Here is a 22,637-nt window from a genome sequence, read left to right as displayed (position 1 = left end):
TAGAAGTAAGACATTTGGGGAAAAGAAGGCCAACAAATCACATCATCTAAGAACACCTCCTTCTGAGCATGCCTTGGGACAGACATATTGTTTCTGGCACAAAACAAGGAGCTCAACAACCCTGGATGTTTGCGAAAGAATGGGATAAGTGAACAATAGATGTGTACTTTTGAAGCACAGTCTGGAGAGGAGGTTGTGTATACAGGTACGTTTCTCCATGGCTGTGACTTCATTTAAGGATCGGGATGAGAAGAGCCCAAGGCTTCCAGTAGAACAAACTTCTTGTGAAGGAGGTTGTGATGGTAAATTTGAATCTTTCAGCAGGAGAGTGAATGCATGCCTGGTTTTGTTGTTATTAACTAGTTTTGACATTTGGCAACTATGTATGAGAGATCTCCAAGGCAACTTGTGCTGCTAAAGGGCCCATTCACACTATTTATTTATTACTAGCCGTCCCCTGCCACGCATTGCTGTGGCCCAATCTGAGTATATGTATTTGTGTGTATATATGTGTATATGTGTATGTATATATTTGTGTGTATGTGTATATATGCGTGTTTGTGTATATATAATAACCATATAATAATAATAACACTTTATTTATATTCCACCCTTCTCACCCCAAAGGGGACTCAGGGCGGATCACAGCACATATACACGGCAAACATTCAATGCCGCTTTGTATAGACAATACACAGACAGACAAAAGAGAACAGAAGGAGGTGGTTTGTTTCAGCTGTTTTTGGTGCCATGGAAAGTTGGGCTCAAGTCCAGGAGGTGCTGTTGCTCTATCCTGATTGACGAAGAGCCGTCAGGACTTCCTCCTTCCTTTTGGTCGCCCAGAATTTTTTGATCTTCTTTCTTTTATGGCATTGTTAAACACTTCCCCCGCTTTTAGTGGTACCTAATTTCTCTAATCACAGCTAGAGCTGTTTTTGAATTGCTTAGGTAAACAATGAGCTAGGCTGACAGTTGGCAGCTCACGCCAACCCAGGGCTTCGAATTTGCAACCTTTTGGTTGATAGATCTTATAATTGCAGATGCTTTACCAGTTGTGGTAAACCTCCGGTGGTTTTGTACATGCGTTGTAATGTAGTTTTTGGTTTTTTGGCTTTTAAAGTCTCTTCTGCTGTGTTTTTCAGTGTTTTTCAGTGTGATGGTCACTCATTGGCCTAATAGGTGTATTGTGGCCAAATTTGTTGTCAATTCGTCCAGTGGTTTTTGAGTTATGTTAATCCCACAAACAAACATTACATTTTTATTTATATAAACTCATTTACTGTATTTGTAACCCGTCCTTCTCACCCAGAAGGGGAGTCAGGGTGGCCTTACAATAGGCAACAATTCGATGTCACATGAGACAGACATATAATAAAATAAACATATACATTAAAACATAACATTTAAAAGCATATAAATATTAAAACCAGTTATTAAAAAGCCACATAATCCAAAATCATAGTCAAGGAGCTGTTCCAGTTGTGATTGTACATATGCCATCTTCACGTATTGCACTGCAATATGGTCCAAAGACTTGGTCCCACAGCCATGTTTTTAATTTCTTTCCGAAGGCCAGGAGGGAGCTGATCTGATTTTGCTGGTGAGTGAGTTCCATAGCCAAGGGGCCACCACCGAGAAGGCCCTGCCCCTTGATCTTGCAGACACCGAGACATGGCTTCCATGAGACTATCCACCTGTAATGTAGTCTTCCTCTTTTCCTACTGCATTTCCTTTTAATATTTGAAAAAGGATGCTCTGTAACCTTTACAACTGTTAAATGTTTGAGAAGTAGGACTGAGTCTTCATGTCATAACTTATTTAGGAAATAGTACATCTTGAATGTACTATATCCCAGCAGACTCAAGTCATCCTCTCAGTAGACTCAAATCAAGGAAAAGCTTCATGAGAACCACCACTTCTCTTAATGTTCTCCCAGAAATAGCAAGCGTATCCCTCTGAGCAGCTAAACCAGAAAATCCCAACTGCATGGTCCCCAACAAGGGTCTTCTTCCAGGGGCGAACCAAGAATGGGCAACTTGGAAATCCCTGAACAGATTCAGAAGTTCAGGAATTTCCAAGTTGGGAAAATAATACTACCTAGAAAAACCCCCCACCTTGTGCGACTGTGGAGCAGAACAAAGAACTCATCATCTGTATGCTTGCCCACAATGCCCTGCCTCATGCACAGAGGAAAAATTGTTTAAGGCTACAGACAATGTGATCGTTGTTTCCTGTTTTTGGTCTAAAATTAATTAGCTGCTTATGCTCCCTTGATTTTATCAGTTTTATACTTATTTATGCCATGATTTGACACAAAATTTAAAAATATGCATTAATTAATGATCCCTCCCACCTTTCCCTGACTTTCTCTCCATTGGGATGGGAATATTGTTGCTTTCCAGATGTTGCTGAATTGCAGCTGCCAGTGTTCCTCACTGTTAAGGCTGCTGGGAATAGTAAAGCAACAACTTCTGCAGGGTCACACAATTTCTACCTCTGTCCCAAATGTTTCCTTGCTACAGATAAGTTTATGTGAGTCCTCCTAATAGAGACATTAAGATAAACAGCATGACGAGTGTTAGATTGTTGGGCTAATTCTCCAAAAGATCAGATCAAATCCCTGCTCAGCCGTAGAAGCTCATTTGGGTGAGTCACATAGTCTCATCCTTAGCGTACATCTTCTGAAATAAATCTTGCCAAGAAAATTCTAAAATAGGTCTGGGTTAGGGTTGCCACAAGTCAGAAAAGGTTTGAAGGCACACAACAACACCAATAAAGATATAGGCAAGCTGTGGGCTTTTCATTTTTTCTCTCTCTCTTATGGACCAGCATGATTTATTTTGCTTTATTACATGTAGTAGATAACAATGTAAGATTATTTCTTTTCTACCTTCACACAAACACTCTTGATCCCTGTCCAGACTAGGATCAATGCAGATAGGAGGTTAATAAACCCTCTCCTGCACATCTATCTGGTTTTTATTTTAACCTACCTTTCTCAGATAAGTAAAAAAAACAAAACAAGCTGGGGAGAGACTCTTTTGCACCTGCTGCTCAGGAGACTGTTCAGGTCCTGAACTGATGCTTGGCGGCTGTGATGGTCTGAGGTCTGGATGAGGGTGAACAAATTGAAACTGAATGCAGATTAAGACAGATGTACTCCTGGTCAGTTGCAAAGCTGACCAAGGTATAGGGTTACAACCTGTGCTGGATGGGGTTACACTTCCCCTGAAGACACAGGTTTGTAGCTTGGGAGTTATCCAGGTTTCGGCAGTGTCCAGGGAAGCTTTCACACAATTAAAACTTGTGCATCAACTGCACCCCTACCTTGGGAAGTCAGACTTGGCCATGGTGGTCCATGCTCTTGTTACATTCCAAATAGACTACTGCAACACGCTCTACATGGGGTTGCCTTTGAAGACTGTTCAGAAGCTTCAAGTAGTCCAACAGGCAGCAGCATGATTTCTCACCGGAGTGGGGTACAGGGAGCATACAACTCTTCTGTTATGTCAGCTCCACTGGCTACCAGTCTGCTACTGAGCATAATTCAAAGTGCTGGCTTTAAACCCTAAATGGTTCCAGCCCTGCTTACTGTCCAAACATATCTCCCGCTATGAGCCAGCTAGGAGTTTAAGATAATCTGGGGATGCCCTGCTCCCAGTCCCACCATCTTCGCAAATGTGGCTGGTGGGGACGACAGACAGGGCCTTCTCAGTGGTGGCCCCTTGTCCCTCCCCAGTGAAATCAGATCAGCACCTTCCCTCCTGACCTTCAGGAAAAGCTTAAAGACATGGATGTGGGATCAAGCATTCTGTTAATAACCCCCTAAAGAATATGAAATGACAACTCGGAATCGCCATGGATTACGATTTTAGATAATGTGATTTTAAATAACTGGTTTTAAGGTTTGGTATGTTTTTAATGATTGTTTTATGTTTATTTTACTTTGTTGTTTACATGGAATCGAATTGCTACCTATATATGTAAACCACCTTGAGTCACCTACTGGATTTAGAAAGGCGAGGTATAACTATGGCAAATAAATAAATAAATAAATTGAAGATACATTGTGTTGAAGAGAATGATTTGAAGATGAAGAAAAAGAAGAAGAAGCGGCAGCGGCGGCGGCGGCAGCAGCAGCAGCAAACTACTATGGACTGTCTGCTAGTAAGAGGTGAATGTTAATTAGTGTGGTAATCAAAACATAGGTGACAATAATAAGATCTGTTGAAATATAATTTGCCAAAATGCAGGAGTTCATGCCCAAGTTTTTTGATAAAATTTTACATGGTTTAGAATTAGATATTTGAGAATCAATCTCAAGAATATTTGAAAGTTTTAAGCAATCTTTCAGTGAATTACACTTTAAATAATCTCTAGTATTACAATTGAAAAATATAGAATTCTTAGATTCTTCCCCTCGCCAATTATTGTTCAATGACTCATTTTTAAAGCACGGTGATAGGTTGTCTTTAATCACTACACGGAGTCCATTTTCATTGAAAATTCAACTGATATTTAACTTTTACATTTATAACATTTAAATACTTTTGGCAATTACATAACTAGGTGCTGTTAAATTGGTTTACTGAATGATTTTGCATAGATTAGTAAACTATTTCCCCCCTATTTTTGTCTTCTTAGTCATGGAAATGCACTGGGTGACTTTGGGCAAATCATACTCTCAGAGGATCCAGAAATCTTTTCAAGTTGTGTGCATAGGGGTTCAACAGAGGAAAGCAGGATGGGCTTGGGGCAGGCATGTAGCCGGGGGGGGGGGGCTTGAGGGGCTTCAGCCCCCCCCCCCCTGAAATTCTCATGGTTCGCGAAAAGGCCTTACTGGTGCATTACTTAAACTGTTATGTTTATTCATATCATGATCTGATCACCATACTCAATATATCCCATATGCATGGGGGTATTGGGGTAATGATACAAAAGGTTTGCTAGGCTAGACCCTCTTTCACTCAGACTCAGCCCCCCCCCCTGAAACTCAGCCCCCCCGAAACCCCCCCTCCTGAAAAAAATTCAGCCCCCCCACCCCCAAAACGAAATCCTGGCTACAGGCCTGGCTTGGGGGAAAGTAGGACACACACCATAAAACCAATCACTAGAGCAATACATTAGATCTGTCTAGAGTCCAAATCCTTGATTTCAGTGGTCAGATGTCTACTGTCAACTTGGCTGCAGGTTCATTATCTAGCTCAGGCCTAGGCAAACTTCGGCCCTCCAGGTATTTTGGATTTCAACTCCCAGAATTCCTAACAGTCTCAGGCCCTTTCCTTTCCCCCCTCAGCCGCTTAAGTCCAAAACACCTGGAGCATCGAAGTTTGCCAAGATCTGATCCAGCTTTTAGCAAGTCATTAGCAAGACCCATAGATATTGCTGCATGAGATAGCTATCTATTTGGGAGGGCTTGGGTTCATTGCAAACACTGCAAGTATTAATTGTGTGTCTTTTAGAAAAATACTCTCAGGGCCCTTATATCCCAGAATCTGATTCCAGCTTTAAACTGTATTATATGAGTCCCCCACTGCCAGATAATTTGGGATAAACAGAAAACCTGGGATCAGATCCTGGGATATAAAGACCAGTCTGGAAGGGCTGTCAGACTCTTTGAGAAAATAGGGGAAACATATCTTTTGGAGGTTTTTAAAAATCATATATTGTTGTTGATGGGTGCACTGTATTGCTATTTGACTCTAACTAGCTTTTTAATTTTTAGGACAGCATTTGGCAATTAGCACAGCATGATGTTTACAAACTATCAATTAAAATGCAGTGCGTTTATGCCATTTTTTTTAAAAGCATTAAAAACATTCATGTTTGCTAATTGAATTGTTAAATTCCAAAAATGCTTTTTTTCCCAATAATGGTCCTCATTATTTTAATTAATTACTGACCATTTCAAAAAATGAATATATCTATACTTTTATTTAACAAGCTAAACATTATGTTTCCAAAATGTTCTCAACAAATTAATTTTCTGCAATGATTTAATGTTTTCCAGGACTATTTGACAGATACTTTGGCCACAACTGCCTGAAATAATACTGCTAGCACTGGGCATGGTAAAATGATAACTAATGAGATATGTGATGTGGTAGCTAAAAAAGCCAATGGGATTTTGGCCTTCATAAATAGGAGTATAGCGTCTAGATCCAGGAAAACCATGCTACTGCTCTATTCTGCCTTGGTCAGACCACACCTAGACTGCTGTGTCCAATTCTGGGCACTGAATTTGAAGGGAGACATTGACTCTAAGCTGGAATGTGTCCAGAGGAGGGCGACTAAAATGTTCAATGGTCTGGAGAACAAGCTCTATGAGGAGTGCCTGAATGATTAACCTGAAAAGAAGAAGGTTGAGAGGAGACATGATACCCATATATAAATATGTGAGGGGAAGTCATAGGGTGGAGGAAGCAAACTCATTTTCTGCTGCTCTGGAGACTAAGTGATGGAACAATGGCTTTAAACTACAGGAAAGGAGATTCCACCTGAACATGAGGAAGGACTTCCTAACAGTGAGAGCTGTTCAGCAGTGGAACTCTCTGCCCCTGAGTGTGGTCAAGGCTCCTTTGGAGGCTTTTAAACACAGTCTGGATGGGCATATGTCGGGGGTCTTTTGGATGCAATTTTCCTGCTTCTTGGCAGGTGGTTGGACTGGATGGCCCTTGAGATCTCTTCCAACTCTATGATTTTATATTAGAAAAAACCTTACATGAGTGTTCTAGAAAGATATGCCATGCCATCCAATTGTCCCATTTTGGTTGAGAAAGTACTAATTAAGCCCCCGTTGTTCCATTTTCTTATACAATATTTCAGAAAGAGAATTGGAAAAAGAGCAAGGAGACAACTACAACCGAGATAAGAAAGAGAAGTGAAGAAGAAAAAGAGAGAAGGAAAGGAAAACACATTTCAGTTGGGGATAGTGGAAGGAAGCAAAACAAAGAGGACAAGAGAATGAAAGAAGGGAAGGAGATGTTTAACCAGGATTTGTGAGCTGGAAGAAACTAGTGAGTACAAAAAAAGAGAGGGCAAGACTGAGATATGAGGAATGAGTTAGAAGATGAATGCAGGCAATGCCTGAGTTACAAACATCCAACTTACAAATGACTCATAGTTAAGAGCAGGGTAAGACAACAAAAAATGAGAGAAATCTATCCCTAGGAAAAGAAATTCTCTCCTGAAAGAGTTATTATGGGAACAAGGTCTCTCAACTGAAGCATTATCACCAATCCTTGTTTCCACAACAAGCCAAATTTTTAAAATCCAATTATCACAGGGACAGAAAGTGAGGTGAAATCTTCTGAACAGGGGCACAGACAGTAAAACAAGCACCACAGGGGTGTTAACCCTTCCTTGTGCCATCCAAAGCTAAAATAACTTGGCTGAAGTTACACTTTTAAAAGTACCGGTTCCGACTTACATACAAATTCAACTTAAGGACAAACCTACAGAAACTATCTTGTTCGTAACTTGGGGACAGACTGTAGAGGGAGGAGTTGCAGGGGAAATAATGAGACAGGGTGAGATAAGCAATATTGGAGACCTTTAATGAGGAAATGCAGAAGAGAACGAGAAAGACGTGAAAAGAGAAATTAATGAGAATGAGAAAGGAATCAAGCACCCAAAGAGACCTGTAGAAGACATTAATATCAATCAGGCTTTGTACTAAGGATGGTGCAACCCACGTACACCTCTGAGCAAGAAACGAACTGTACTGAGGATTCAAGCATAAAGAAACCCACTCTGAACAAATCCTGGGGAGGGGGGATGCTCCAAAAATACCTTACGGTTGCCATATATTGGAAACAACTTGAAGGCACTCAACAACAATAGGAAGGTAGGAACAGAACTAATAAAATTAACAGTAAGAAAGGAAAAGCAGCAGTCCTATAGGACTCAATTTGGGAATGCCTGTGGGAGTAAATAATGAAGTAGCTCATTGTTACACTGGACTAACTGCTGAGTCTTGATGCTGGCTGTGATTTATAGCCACACACACACACACACACTTCTGAGCCCTTCAGAGGCAGATGCAGCACTAGAGGTCAGCCGTGCTTGCTAAAAATAACCAATATTTTCTTTTCAAGGGAGTGTCTTGCCCTGAGATTCCTCCCTTTGCCCTGAAGTTTAGAAGAGAGAGGTCACACCCTGAGATTTGACAATCCAAAAGCTGCCATTTTCTCTGTATAAGAACTACAATTATTACTGTCTCCACTGGACTTTATGGATATTTGGGGGCAAACACAGAAAAATTAAAATAAATATAGTGATCAGCTGTTATCTTGGGTGTTTTCCCCTTTAATTCAAGGCAAAGGTGAACAGGAAATGAAGTAGATTTCTAAGAAATATGGTATGAGCATGGAGTTTCTACAACCTGCCAAGCATGTATGAACTTTGAACCATTTATCCAACTTATTGATGCATAAATGGAAGATTTATAAGGGAGAGGCTTATATAGATTAATTGTTAATCCAAATAATAATAGCATACCGAAACCTCATTTGCTTGTGACATGTTATTATCAGTGGTAGATGAGCAACCATTTCCAGAACCTTGTTTATAAAAATGGTAAATAAACAATCAATGAGTAAATAATGAAAGTCAAAAATACCTAGCTTTTAAACAAGTATTGATGAAAATGTCACACTTGATCCCAATACCAGCCATAACAGGAAGGTGATGTTCTCAAGTACTGATATTATGAGGGATGTATCGATCAGGTTAATATGCTTCTGAATATTTGTCTAGCTAAATATTTTTTTCTTACTTGTTTTTGCACTGATAACATTGGGAAGTCAGATTTGACCACAGTGGTCCATGCTCTTGTTACATCCCAAATAGACTACTGCACTACACTCTACATGGGATTGCCTTTGAAGACTGTTTGAAAGCTCCAAGTGGTGCAAGGGGCAGCAGCAGCCAGGTTGCTCACCAGAGCAGCGTACAGGGAGCATACAACCCACCCACTGCTATTGCATCAGCTCCACTGGCTGCCTGTCTGCTACCAAGCCTAATTCAAAGTGCTGGCTTTAGCCTATAAAGCCCTAAATGGCTCTGGCCCAGCTTATTTGTCCAAACCAGGGGTCCTCAAACTAAGGCCCGGGGCCAGATACGGCCCTCCAAGGTAATTTACCCAGCCCTCACTCAGGGTCAACCTAAGCCTGAGACAACTTGAAAGCAAACAACAACAGCAGCAGCAACAACAATCCTATCTCATCAGCCAAAAGCAGGCCCACACTTCCCATTGAAATACTAGTTTATATTTGTTACAATTATTCTTCAATTTAATTATTGTATTGTTGTTAAGTTGATTTTTTTTTTGCACTACAGATAAGATATGTGCAATGTGCATAGGAATTCATTCTTTCCCCCCCCCCCCCCCAAATTATAATCCAGCCCTCCAACAGTTTGAGAGACTGTGACCTGGCCCTCTATTTAAAAAGTTTGAGGGCCCCTGGTTCAAATGCATCTCCCTCTATGAACCAACTTGGAGGTTAAGACTGTCTGGGGAGGTCCTGCTCTCGGTCCCACCTCTTTCACAGGCGCGAATGGTGGGGATGAGAGACAGGGCCTTCTCCGTGGTGACCGCTCTGCTATGGAACTCCCTTCCCAGTGAAATTAGGTGAGCTCCCCTCCCTCCTGACCTTCAGAAAGCATGTAAAAACATGGCTTTGTGACCAAGGCTTTGGCCAATAATGCAATGCAATAAGTGATGATGGGAAATGTGCAATGAAACTTGGAATGGCTTTTTGATTATGATCTTGGATTGTGTGGTTTTAATCAAGATACGAACAAGATAGGTTCTGTTATTATAGAGATAGATAGATAGATAGATAGATAGATAGATAGATAGATAGACACACACATGCACACACAAGCTTTGGGTAGTATAGAGAAGGATTAACACCCTTTGTTTTGCTGTCTGTGCCTGTTTAGAAGATTTCACTTCACTTTCTGTCCCTGTAATAATTGGATTTTGACAAAATTGGCTTGTCGTGGAAACAAGGATTGGTGATAAAGCTTCAGTGAAGATACCTTTTCCCCATGATAATTCTTTCAGGACTGAATTTCCCTTCCGATAAGTAGATTTCTCTTACTTCCTGTTGTTTCACCCCCATTCTTAACTATGAGTCGTTTATAAGTTGGATGTTTATAACTCTGGGAACTGCTTGTACTTTGTACTGTACTACAAGTTGTTATGATTAGTGGTTGAGAAATGAAATCAAAGTTGAGAAATGAAAGAAATGGGAGACGGGACCCTAAATGGAATTCAGTAAACAAAGTTTCATAAATGTAATAAAAATAATCCATTTTATTATCATTTAAACCCAATTTTATCCTTTTAAAAAAAACCAAACCATTATCTTTACAGAATGGGATATTGTTTCCTTTCTTACCTTTGAAACCATTGTTCTTCTGTAGCTGTCAGATCTGGTTTCACATGAAGAGACATGCCCTTGCGGAATATGCGTAACAGCTCATCTTTGTTCAGAAGCTCATTTCTGGTGTTACCATTTTTAAGTGAGCCTTTGAAATGAAAAAGGAAATGTTGATAATTAAATTGTCATTATTCTCTTCTGTCGGGTTTTACAAAGTGATTGCAATTAAGAAGGAAAAGACAAAGAAGTGGACAAGGTTGACACAGCTCTTCACACATTTATATTCCAAAATCTTAATGAGCGTAAAATGCTGAGCGATAAATGGGGCTGTTAAGCTATGAGTACTCTAATTCTTACTTCCTTGGAATTTAAAACTTTTGTGAGTGAGAGAATAAATTATGTCTGGAATAACTATATACTTTTTCTGGTCTTAACTCAAAATTTTCTTTTTTCTTTGAGGATGAGTAACAATAGCTAAGTCCATCAACAGCAACCTATTGAATCAAGAACTTAAACAAATCTTGATTTTAACCAAATTTCCTTTTATTCAATGAGTCTACTGTAGGTAGGACCAGCAATTGGATTTAGGTCAGTATCTTTCCTTCATTGATATCATTTAACATTACTTTACATCAGTAAATTTGGAAGCTTTTAAACAGGGGCTGGATGGCCATCTGTCAGGGGTGATTTGAATGCAATATTCCTGCTTCTTGGCAGGGGGTTGGACTGGATGGCCCATGAGGTGTCTTCCAACTCTTTGATTCTATGATTCTATGATTCCAAATTAGGTCAAAAGAAACTTACATAAATATTATGCACTCTGACTTATGGCTCTTATAGCAAAATTTGGCAGTGTAAATTAGAAAATGATTTGCTATAGCAATTAAGACTTTAAAGTTCATTTGATGTGAATTTATTTGTTATTTGTTGCACACAGTTCTCGTGTCTTCTTCATACAGATACATTGATTTAACAAGAATCATTGCAATATTTGGTATTGGGAAATGAAATTGTTATGAAAATTGCTGCACTGAATATGGTTGAATGAAAGTCATGGCAACCAATTAGATATTTTTATGATGGAAATAATATAAACAACACTGTCAGACATTTTTTGTAATATATAACAATGCATAACAGTAAATATATTTCATTTATTGTACTCCCTACTCTCTTTGCCTTATACAGTTGGTTATGTAATCAATTTTTAAGTGTAGTTAGTGTAGATTCATACTTCTAGCAAGCAAAGTATGAATCTAGAACAATTTGGTCATTTGTTGTTTCAGACATTTGCCCTTGATATTAGGACACAGTCCATCTAAAGGCTTATTAACCATGCTATTCCTCGGGGCATTTAGTCTTGACTTGGAACTGCCAATTAGAAGTTGGGATGGGATGATGAATCACTTGTCATCCTTATAAGATGCTGTATCGACCCATTCTGCTCACCAATATACTTTCCCTCACTGTCAAAATGAGAGGTGACATAATGGAACACAGAGCTGACATCCAAGAAACAAACATGTCCTGTACCTGGACTATATAAACAAAGCAAAGAAAAGCTTGACTCATCTTTGTAAACCCACCAAACAACACACACACAAATGCAGTGCCCTCGAGCTATAATATATAAAAGACAAGATAAAATGCTCACCCATTCTTACTGCCCATGCACTTTAGCCAATATTGCAAGAAGAAATCCTCCTGTTTGCCAAAGATTTAAGCTTTGTGGAGCATGCAGAATCCACAAAATGTAAAGGCTGAGGCTTATTCTTTCTTAGTTGTTTGAGCAAACATTAACTCAGGCAGAAAATGTTGTTTATGTTCTGGGGGAGAGATTGATTCGTCTTCTAGTTCTTTGGATGAGCAAGGGCTGCTTTAGCAACACAGAATGTAGGGGAACGAAGTGGTCAGGCTGTACAGGTTCCAGGAGACTCAGCTTCCTTCAGATAGTTCCTGCTTCTGAGACCCAGACAGAGAGTGGTGTGTCCTTCACCGGTGTTATGATTCTGTGCCGCATGCAGCAGGTCAATTTCTTCTCGTCAGTTTCTTCTCCTCAACTGCACCAGCCTTGGTGCAGTTTCTCCCTTGGGTTTCGGTGATTCAGTAAGAAAAGCTATACGTATGTTATCCTGGCTGCATACTGCAATGTCACGGTGGAGAAGACGTCTGTGTCTTGGCATACCAAAGAGCTCATTGTGTCCACAAACTACATTGGTGACTGGAGCTGAATATTAAGTAGCAGTTTTGAGTCTTCTGCTGTCTGTTTATATCCTTGGAGAAAGAACAGAGACATACATACTGCAAGTGGAAATGGGCCCAGTCATTTGTGAGAGGATGTGAGGTCCTTGTTAGGGAAACAAGGTAAACCACACCCTATGGGAAATGCTTCCACTCTTTTAATGCCAACCTATGAGCCTTTCTCCACCTGAAAAAAAATCTTCCACAGCCCATATTTTCCAGATCCATATAGACTCAACATTTCTTCCCTTAGTGCAGTGGTTCTCAACCTGGGGGCTGCAAGAACAAAAATCCAGTCCACGATTCAGCCTGTGATTGTACCAAATGTCTGAGGTGTCAGAGGAGATTGTGCCAGCATCTGAGGAGTCACGGGAATTTGGTTCTGTACCTGATGGGGCTGGGGATTCTGGGAATGTTAGGCCAGCAATGGATTTGCAGTTGGAGACAGTTTCAGAAGCAGACAGGGCTGAGTTAGATTTCTCAAGGGAACCAAGGTCAGCCTCTGATCGGAATGTAGTAATTGCAAATGTGTCTCCTCCTGACTCCCCTGTTTTTCCTTAGTTAGATAGAAGAAGAGCAATTTGTCAACAAAGACAAGCAGCTGAAGGGAGTCGCTGTTCCCAGTACCTGTTAATGAGAAGGGGTCCTGCAGAGAGTTTCCAAGGGAAGCACCATAGTTTCTTAGGTATAAAGGAGGTTTGATTTGGGTTATTCCTTAGAGGAGTCAATGTCTGGATTCAAGTTACATGTTTCAGATTCCTCTCTCAAATTTTCTCATATGTATGGGATTCATGGACTCAAGTTTTAGGTTTTTCTATGTGTTTATTCATGGACTCATGCTCCAAGTATCAAGTGGTTTCCTGGTCTCCTGTATTTTTGGATTTATGTTATAGCTGTTGTGTACTTTTGATCTTCTGGGTTGCTGTGTTTTGTTAAAGACTCCAGTTTAAAGATCTTTCCTGTATCCTGGGCTCGTGGATTATTGCTTTCAAGTTTTGCATAGATCATATTTTGTATTGACTCAGATCTTTTAATCATTTTTGCTGAAGCTACATTTATTCCTTAATAAACTGCTTTGCTTATAAACTGAGTTCTGGAGTGTGAGATTGGTTTAAAGGTGCCTTCCCAGCCCTGATGTGCGACACCTTCTTCCTCTTTATTTATTTATATTATTTCCACTCCTTTCCACAGAGGGGGATATTCCCACAGTTTTCCATACTAATTTAGTCCAGACACCAAAAGTCTAGACACCAAAAGTAGTGAGTTTATCTTGTGCCTTCCAAGAAGGTGCAGAATAAATCCACTATCTAATTAATTTGCTACAAACAAGGGGTTTCCTGGTTTTTGGTGAATTAATTCAGAATTGTCTAGGACATCATCTGGACAGCTCCTTTATTGCGGGAGTTACCACAATAAATGGGGCTGTCTGGATGCGCCTAAAATTAGGAATAGACGGAAATATGAAATACAGCACTATATCTCTAGGTAGGGAACAGTAATAAAGTGCAAGGACTAGATTTTGGGTCATAGCTGGGGACCAAAATTTTCTGGGGAACCGTCTAATGAAAGGCACAATGGAACATCCAGATTTTTAGATCTTTGTGAAAGATGGGCAGGTTGCTCTCACTGCTCCCAAGATCTATATGAGTATACTGATCTGTGATTATCTGTATATACATTCATTAAAAAAATAATAGCAAGTTTGAAATTAAAAAATCAACTGTGGCTGAATTCATTTCCTGGCAGGAATGATCATGTGACCTGTTGGCTATGGTCACTTCTCTCAGCTCCAGTACAAATCCATCTATTGGGGTGGCCATACCAAAAAACAAAACAAAATGGGGGAAAAACCCATCATTTGGATCTTTGGCCAGAATGCTGGGTGAAAGTTTATTTTTAATGGTTTATGGGCAAAAGAACCAGACAGAATGCAAATCATCACATAGGTTGTCCTCCAGGATAACAGCCAATATGTGAAGAGTACAATTATTTTGGCCATGTAGACAGGACCTGTGTCTTTGCTAATAGAGGGAGTGATGGGCTTTGACTGTCAGGAGAAGCTCCATTAAGGAGACAATGAACGTAAGTCATCCTGAATTATTTGAATGTGTCATAGAATTACTAAGTATATAACTTCTCAGCTGGGTGGAAAAATACAAAAACTTGTATTTCTAGTACTTGGGTGGATTAAACAACAATATTCTTCTTCTGTTTATTTCCTGAGGTTTCAATCCTAAATATACTTGTTCACTCATTTGTTGCAAATCTTGCCAACTAAACAGTCATTTGTTGTCACTTGGCGTCAGGCCTCACCTGGCTTGGCTTTCTCTCTCAATGTCTTTGTTTTTACAGTTTCAGACTTGCTGCAACTTGACATCTAGCAGATGCAGCAGATGTGTAGAGGCAAGCAACCAGAGTCTAAAATCATAGGTATTGTCACTGTTGTTTCTGTAAAATTCCTCTTGCTTTACTTGTGCTTACAACTTTCAATCCCATTGGGAAAAGAAGGAAAAAGAGTTACTACTTAACCAACAACTTACCTCCTACAGGTTCAGTTGGCTCTTCTTTACCAGTCTTCACTTTCCCTCTGTTCCGACGCCTGAAGGAGCGGTAGTATTTTGAATTTCTTCGAATCGGAATGTAGTGTGTCTCCAGATCCTTCTCAGTCAGGCAGTCTGGATCCTCGGGTTTCTCATCGCAAATCAATTCCAGACATATTGCCTGTGAAGAGCTATCCTTCCTGAGGCCATTGGCTGACTTTTCGTGGTGTCTTTCCACCTCTTTCAGTTCTTCGGTCTCCATGGGAACAGATCTGATTGTTTAATAACAGAGAAGCAGACAAGGGACCTTTATAAACTCCATCAGGTCATTCAGCTTTATATTAACAAAGTATGGGGAAGTTTAAAACATACGTCTAGAATAAAACATGTGCCTCTCATGGGTGGGTAAAATGTGGCCCCTCGCAGACTCCAGTGCAGGTTGCCCTTTCTGATTTAAATAAAAAGAGGTGAATTGCCTCTCCTGAAAAGCTCTTCTGGAAATAGATTGCAGGTGCAGAGAGGGGGGGGGGGTCCGTACAGTGTGGAATGAATGCAGTTTTACTGCCACAGCTCAATGCTATGGAATCCTAGGAGTTGTAATTCTACAAGGCCTTAATAATAATAATAATAATAATAATAATAATAATAATACCATCTGCCTGCAACAAAGAACTGGTGGGATGACAAGCCGGAAAAAGTTACAGAAAATGAACATGACAAACTACTCTGGGACTTCTGAATTCAGACAGACAGAGATTTGGAGCACAATACTCCTGACCTCACAATCATGTTAAAAAACAAAGTATGGATTCTTGATGTTGCAATCCCAGGTGACAGCAGGATTGAAGAGAAACATCTGAAAAAGCTGACACGATATGAGGATTTAAAGATCAAACTGCAAAGACTCTGGCACAAGTCAGTAAAAGCGGTCCCAATGGTGATCGGCACACTGGGTGCAGTGCCGAAAGACCTTGGCCTGCACTTAAACACAATTTTGCTGACAAAATTATAATTATTATTATTTATTTCTTGCATTTATTGACCGCCCCTCTCAGCCCGGAGGCGACTCGGGGCGGTGAACAACAACAACAAGAAGACAATGTACAGTAAATAAAGACAATACAAACCAGACGGATACAACATGACATATACTTATACTAAAAATCCGCTTCGTCAAGTCCTGGGGTCATAGCCGAAATTCGTAGTCCTAGTTCATTCCATTGTCAATTTAACTACACTCAATTGAAGGCCTGTTCAAAGAGCCATGTTTTTAGGCCCCTACGAAAGGCCATCAAGGAGGGCGCCTGTCTAACTTCAGCAGGGAGAGTGTTCCACAGCCGGGGGGCCACCACCGAGAAGGCCCGCTCCCTCGTCCCCGCCAGACGTGCCTGTGAGGCAGGCGGGACCGAGAGAAGGGCCTCCCCGGATGATCTCAAGGCCCTCGTGGGCTCGTAGGCCGAGATGCGGTCTGCAAGGTATTTTGGGCCGGAACCGTTTAGGGCTTTGTAGGATAACACCAGCACCTTAAATTGGGCCCGGTAGCAAATCGGCAGCCAGTGGAGCTGGGACAGCAGAGGCGTTGTATGCTCTCTGCGTCCAGCCCCCGTTAACAACATGGCTGCCGCGCGCTGAACTAGCTGAAGCTTCCGGGCCGTCTTCAAGGGCAGCCCCACGTAGAGAGCGTTGCAGTAGTCGAGGCGGGATGTGACCAAAGCGTGTACCACCGTGGCCAAGTCAGACTTCCCAAGATACGGGCGCAGCTGGCGCACGAGCCGAAGCTGTGCAAATGCTCCCCTGGTCACCGCTGAAACCTGGGGCTCCAGGCTCAGCGATGAGTCCAGGGTCACACCCAAGCTGCGAACCTGCGCCTTCAAGGGGAGTGCGACCCCGTCCAGCACAGGCTGTAACCCTATACCCTGTTCGGCCTTGCGACTGACCAGGAGTACCTCTGTCTTGTCTGGATTTAATTTCAGTTTGTTCGCCCTCATCCAGACCATTACAGCGGCCAGGCACCGGTTCAGGACTTCGACGGCCTCCTTAGTAGCAGGTGGAAAGGAGTGACAGAGTTGGACATCATCTGCGTACAGATGACACCGCACCCCGAAACTCCGGATGATCTCACCCAGCGGCTTCATGTAGATGTTAAACAGCATGGGGGACAGGATGGAACCCTGAGGAACGCCACAAGTCAACGGCTGTGGCGCTGAACAGGAGTCCCCCAGTAACACCTTCTGAGTGCGACCCTCCAGAAATGACCGGAGCCACTGCAGAGCAGTGCCCCCAAGACCCATCTCTGCAAGGCGTCCCAGAAGAATACCGTGGTCGACGGTATCGAAGGCCGCTGAGAGGTCCAGGAGCACCAACAGGGACACACTCCCCCTGTCTAGCTCCCGGCGCAGATCATCCACTAAGGCGACCAAGACCGTCTCGGTACCATGTCCCAGTCTGAAACCAGACTGTGCCGGATCCAGATAATCCGTGTCTCCCAAGAATACCTGGAGTTGTGAGGCCACCACGCTTTCCATGACTTTGCCCAAAAAGGGAAGATTGGAAACAGGCCGAAAGTTGTCCAATTTAGTGGGGTCAAGTGATGGTTTCTTCAACAGCGGCTTTATAACAGCCTGTTTTAGGCTCGCTGGAATCTTGCCTTCCCGAAGGGAGGCATTAACCACCACCGTTACCCACTCGGCCAATCCCCCTCTGGCCTCCTTAAGAAGCCAGGATGGGCAGGGGTCTAGGATGGACGTGGTGGGTCTCATTCCTCCAAGTATCTTGTCCACATCCTCGGGTTTCACAAGCTGAAAAGAATCCAACAAACACTGACAAGCAGGTGCTTGAGTCACATCCACAGAGACTGCATCTAATGTGGCGTCCAGCCCAGAACGGATCAAAGCGACTTTGTCTGCAAAGAACCGAGCAAATGCTTCGCAGCGCGCTGCCGAGTTGTCAGGGCTCCCACCCATGGGGGGAGTTAAAAGACCTCTGACAACCCGGAACAACTCCGCCGGACGGTTTTTTGCAGACGCAATAGTGGCCGCAAAGAAAGTTTTCTTTGCGGCTTTTATTGCCGCGGCATATGCCCTCAAAAAGGACACAAACCGTGTTCGGTTTGACTCGCTTGGGTCCGCTCGCCACACGCTCTCTAGAACCCTCTTCCTTCGCTTCATCGCTGCCAGCTCCTCAGTAAACCAAGGGGCTGGTTTAGCTCGGTTACTTGAGAGGGGACGTTCCAGAGCGATCTTGTCAATAGCCCTGGTCATCTCCCCATTCCAGAGAGCGACCAAGGCCTCGACATTATCACCTACCGCGGCGGCGGGAAACTCCCCAAGAGCCATCAGGAATCCGTCCGGATCCATAAGCCTCCTGGGGCGGACCATCTTAATGGGTCCTCCACCCTTGCGGAGGTTAGGGGGCGCAGTGAGCCTAAATCTAATCAGGAAGTGGTCGGTCCATGGCAACGGAGAGATGGACAACTCCTCCACACCGCCACCCTGCTCCCATCCCTGGCAGAAAACCAAGTCCAATGTGTGTCCAGCACAGTGAGTGGGGCCAGTTATTTGTTGGGACAGCCCCATGGTTGCCATGGCAGACATGAAGTCCTGAGCCGCACCTGTGAGGGTTGCCTCGGCGTGGATGTTGAAGTCCCCCAGCACAAGGAGCCGTTGGGACTCCACCGCCAAGCTCGAGACCACCCCCGCTAGCTCAGGTAGGGAGACTGTAGTGCAGCGAGGTGGACGGTACACGAGCAGAATCCCTATTCTGTCCCGGTCACCCACCCTCAGGTGGACGCATTCGAAATTTGTGGTCTGCGGGATGGGGCTCCTGGTTAGATGGATGGAATCTCTATAGACCACTGCGACCCCACCTCCCCGTCCTCCGGCTCTAGGTTGGTGTTGCACGGAGAAGCCTGGAGGACAAAGCTGGGAGAGATTTACGCCCCCCGCTTCATCCAACCAGGTCTCCGTGATGCACGCCAGGTCTGCCCGCTCCTCCAGGATTAAGTCCTGAATCCAAGTTGTTTTTCCGTTGACAGACCTGGCGTTCAACAACACCACCTTCAAGCCAGAGGGCCCGCTCACCTGGTTACACCAAATTACCTTAGGAGACCTATTGGGAATAGTTAATTTAGGAAAGCGGTCCGAATTAAGCCGAATTCGGGGTCTCCTTCTCCCGCATCTCCTCCTTCCCACCACGACCTCTATGGGGGCCCCTCGGCTAGTGGAACACCTCCCTCCCTCCATGCCGCAGTTATGAGCCATAAGGGTATTTCCTCCTATGCTTGTTGTTAAGCTTATTAGTTCTTGCCAGCATCTCCCCTCCCCCTCCTCCCCCCTTCCCACCACACTCTCAATCCCAGATTCCGGGCCACCTCCTCTTCCGCCCCCTCCGCCACAGCAGAGTAACGTAAACAGTATCCAGAGGGGGGCAGGGGACCACATGGGTGGCGACGATTCGGATGGTGGTGTCGATATAACCAGTTCTTAAAGTGCAAAATATCGTCAGGTCTTAAAGTGCCAATTCTTAAAGTTCTTAAAGTGCAACAATTTCTGGAACAGTCCGTCAATGAACGAGGATGATCGTAAATGATCACTCAGCAGCAACACACATTCAAAGCACATTGATAAATGCTAGATCTAAAGTGCTCTAATTACCATCTGCCAGCTGCAGAAGGCCACCCTACTGGGATCTGCACGCATTATTTGCTGATACATCACACAGTCCTAGACACTTGGGAAGTATCCGACGTGTGATCCAATACAACAACTAGCAGAGTGATCTTGTCTGCTTTGAGTCCCCATAGGGGTGAGAAAAGCGGTATATAAATGCTGGAAATAAATAAATAAATAAAATGGACTCATCTTGTTCTGTTTCAAATATAATAATAATAATAATAATAATAATAATAATAATAATAACAACAACAACAACAATAATACTAATTTTTATTTATACCCCGCCACCATCTGCTCACAGGGACTCTGGGCAGCTAACATGAGGCCAAGCCCAAACAATTATAATAAAACAAAATAAAATTGATAGAGCAGGGAATAACTCAAATAAAATACAAACAATAAGAAATGATAAAATAGGGTAAACACAGGGTATGAAATAAAATAAAAAAGTTAAAAACAAAGAGTTCAGGTGCCTCAGCAAACTAAAATTCACAGGATTCCATTACAGTTCAAGTGGTACATTGAAGATGCACCCAGAGAGACAGTGCAGCAGCATTTAAAAAAACTACCATTAATTATTAAAACTAGACTCAAATTCTAGTTTGAACTTTGGAGTTACTTTTGAATGGTCCACGTTATTGCTCTAAGATCCTTATAGCAATTGTTTCTACTCTTATAGCAACTCTTTCTAACACCCAGTTTGCTTCTTTCATTCATAATTATTTTTCCTCCAGAATGTGAACCAACAACAGGTCTGCCCTGATCCACAACTCTTTGAAAAAATGTATCAAGACTAATATAATCATTCCGCCTCTTCTTTCTCCCAGCTTACATTCCTCAGTGAATAAATACTCATAATATCCTCAGTAGCAATAATCTACTCATCAAATGCATTGTAAAAGTTGCCATAGCAATAAGGAACAGCTACATATTAACTTATTAATAAGAACCACACATGTTTCTGCGACCTCAAACTTTAAAAAGTATCTTTATTCAAAATGAAATATAACAAAATGGTACTAAAACATCAACAAATATTTAGGTGCAATCATTATATAACTTTTATTTCTTTTATATATTAACTTTGCCTAGATAATAATTGGTTTTAATTGTAATTTATATGTTTATTGATTTTAATGGTAATTGTGCTATGTATTTGTTTTTGTATAATTGTGGCACTGAATATTTGCCAAAACTGGAAGCCGCTCTGAGTCCCCCCGGGGGTGGGAAGAGCGGGGAAGAAATAAAGTAAATAAGTAAACAAACAAATAAATACTGTATATACTCGAGTATAAGCCTAGGATTTCAGCCCTTTTTTAAGGCTGAAAAAGTCCCCCTCGGCTTATATTCGAGTCAAAGTTATTTATTATTTTACTCTGTTATTATTATTATTATTATTATTATTATTATTATTACATTTATTATTTTACTTGATTATTATTAGTAGTAGTAGTAGTATTAGTATTATTACATTTATTATTCTATTTATTTATTTATTTATTTATTAGATGCACTTATTGACCGCCATTCTCAGCCCTTACGGGCGACTCATGGCGGTGTACAGTACACATAAAAAGACAGTTACAGAGGCCAGTATCAACAACATATGACTATACAACAAATACAAACTACATAAAAATCCGCTTCGTCTCTTAGTAGAATCATAGCCAGTCTCATTTTCCTTATACCATTCCAGTTCTCATTACCGTAATGTTGTTGCTTAGCACTTAATTAAATGCCCTCTCGAACAGCCAGGTCTTAAGGCTTTTTCGAAAGGACATGAGGGAGGGCGCCTGTCTGATGTGTGCCGGGAGAGTGTTCCACAGCCGGGGGGCCACCACCGAGAAGGCCCTCTCCCTCGTCCCCGCCAGCCGTGCCTGTGATGCAGGCGGGATCGAGAGAAGGGCCTCCCCAGACGATCTCAAGGTCCTCGTGGGCTCGTAGGCCAAGATGCGGTCAGAAAGGTATTTTGGGCCGGAACTGTTTAGGGCTTTGTAGGCCAAGACCAGCACCTTGAATTGGGTCCGGTAGCAAATCGGCAGCCAGTGAAGCTGGGACAACAAGGGCGTTGTGTGCTCCCTGCTACCCGCTCCAGTTAGTAACATGGCTGCCGCACGCTGGACCAGCTGAAGCTTCCGGGCCGTCTTCAAGGGCAGCCCCACGTAGAGAGCGTTGCAGTAATCCAGGCGGGATGTGACAAGAGCGTGTACCACCGTGGCCAAGTCAGACTTCCCGAGATACGGGCGCAGCTGGCGCACGAACCTAAGCTGTGCAAATGCTCCCCTGGTCACCGCTGAAACCTGGGGATCCAGGCTCAACGATGAGTCCAAGATCACACCCAAGCTGCGAACCTGCGCCTTCAAGGGGAGTGCGACCCCGTCCAGCACAGGCTGTAACCCTATATCCCGTTCGGCCTTGCGACTGACCAGGAGTACCTCTGTCTTGTCTGGATTTAGTTTCTATTGTTACTGTTATTATTGTATTTCCATTATTTTACTCTATTTATTATTGTTAGTATTGCATTTATTATTCTATTATTACTGTTATTACATTTCCATTATTTTACTCTACTATTATTATTATTATTACATTTATTATTTTACTCTATTATTATTGGAAGGATATGTAAGCACATTTACATTGAAGAAGTTTAGAGTAATGGTTTAATCAGAGTTGGCAGTCTTATCTTAAATTACAGTTTTATGTAAATATTCAAAAATATGCCACTGATGCCTCAATTAATGTAATTGTATTGGTATATATTTTTATTTTGAATTTTACCAGTAGCTGCTACA

The 22,637-nt window shown here is 42.3% G+C and overlaps 1 protein-coding gene across 2 annotated transcripts in view; it reads right to left on the bottom strand.

The window, feature by feature from the left end:
* The window catches only part of NGEF (neuronal guanine nucleotide exchange factor), a 113,197-nt gene that overhangs the window by 61,330 nt on the left and 29,230 nt on the right, over window positions 1-22,637 (bottom strand). Inside the window, exons 2-3 of one of the 2 annotated variants that reach the window (XM_060768110.2) lie at window positions 15,170-15,441; window positions 10,407-10,536 (exon numbers count right to left, since the gene is read on the bottom strand). In XM_060768110.2, the coding sequence (XP_060624093.2) occupies window positions 10,407-10,536; window positions 15,170-15,431 (392 nt within the window). In that variant the 5' untranslated portion in view covers window positions 15,432-15,441. Of the gene's footprint in view, window positions 1-10,406; window positions 10,537-12,042; window positions 12,648-15,169; window positions 15,442-22,637 lie in introns of those variants that run through there. The other variant, XM_060768111.2, reaches the window with a different exon arrangement.

The sequence above is a fragment of the Anolis sagrei genome, chromosome 3, assembly GCF_037176765.1.
Source record: "Anolis sagrei isolate rAnoSag1 chromosome 3, rAnoSag1.mat, whole genome shotgun sequence".
NCBI classification, from domain to species: Eukaryota; Metazoa; Chordata; class Lepidosauria; order Squamata; family Dactyloidae; genus Anolis; species Anolis sagrei.
The sequence above is the reverse complement of the archived record's forward strand: the minus strand, read 5'-3'. Positions and strand labels throughout refer to the sequence as shown.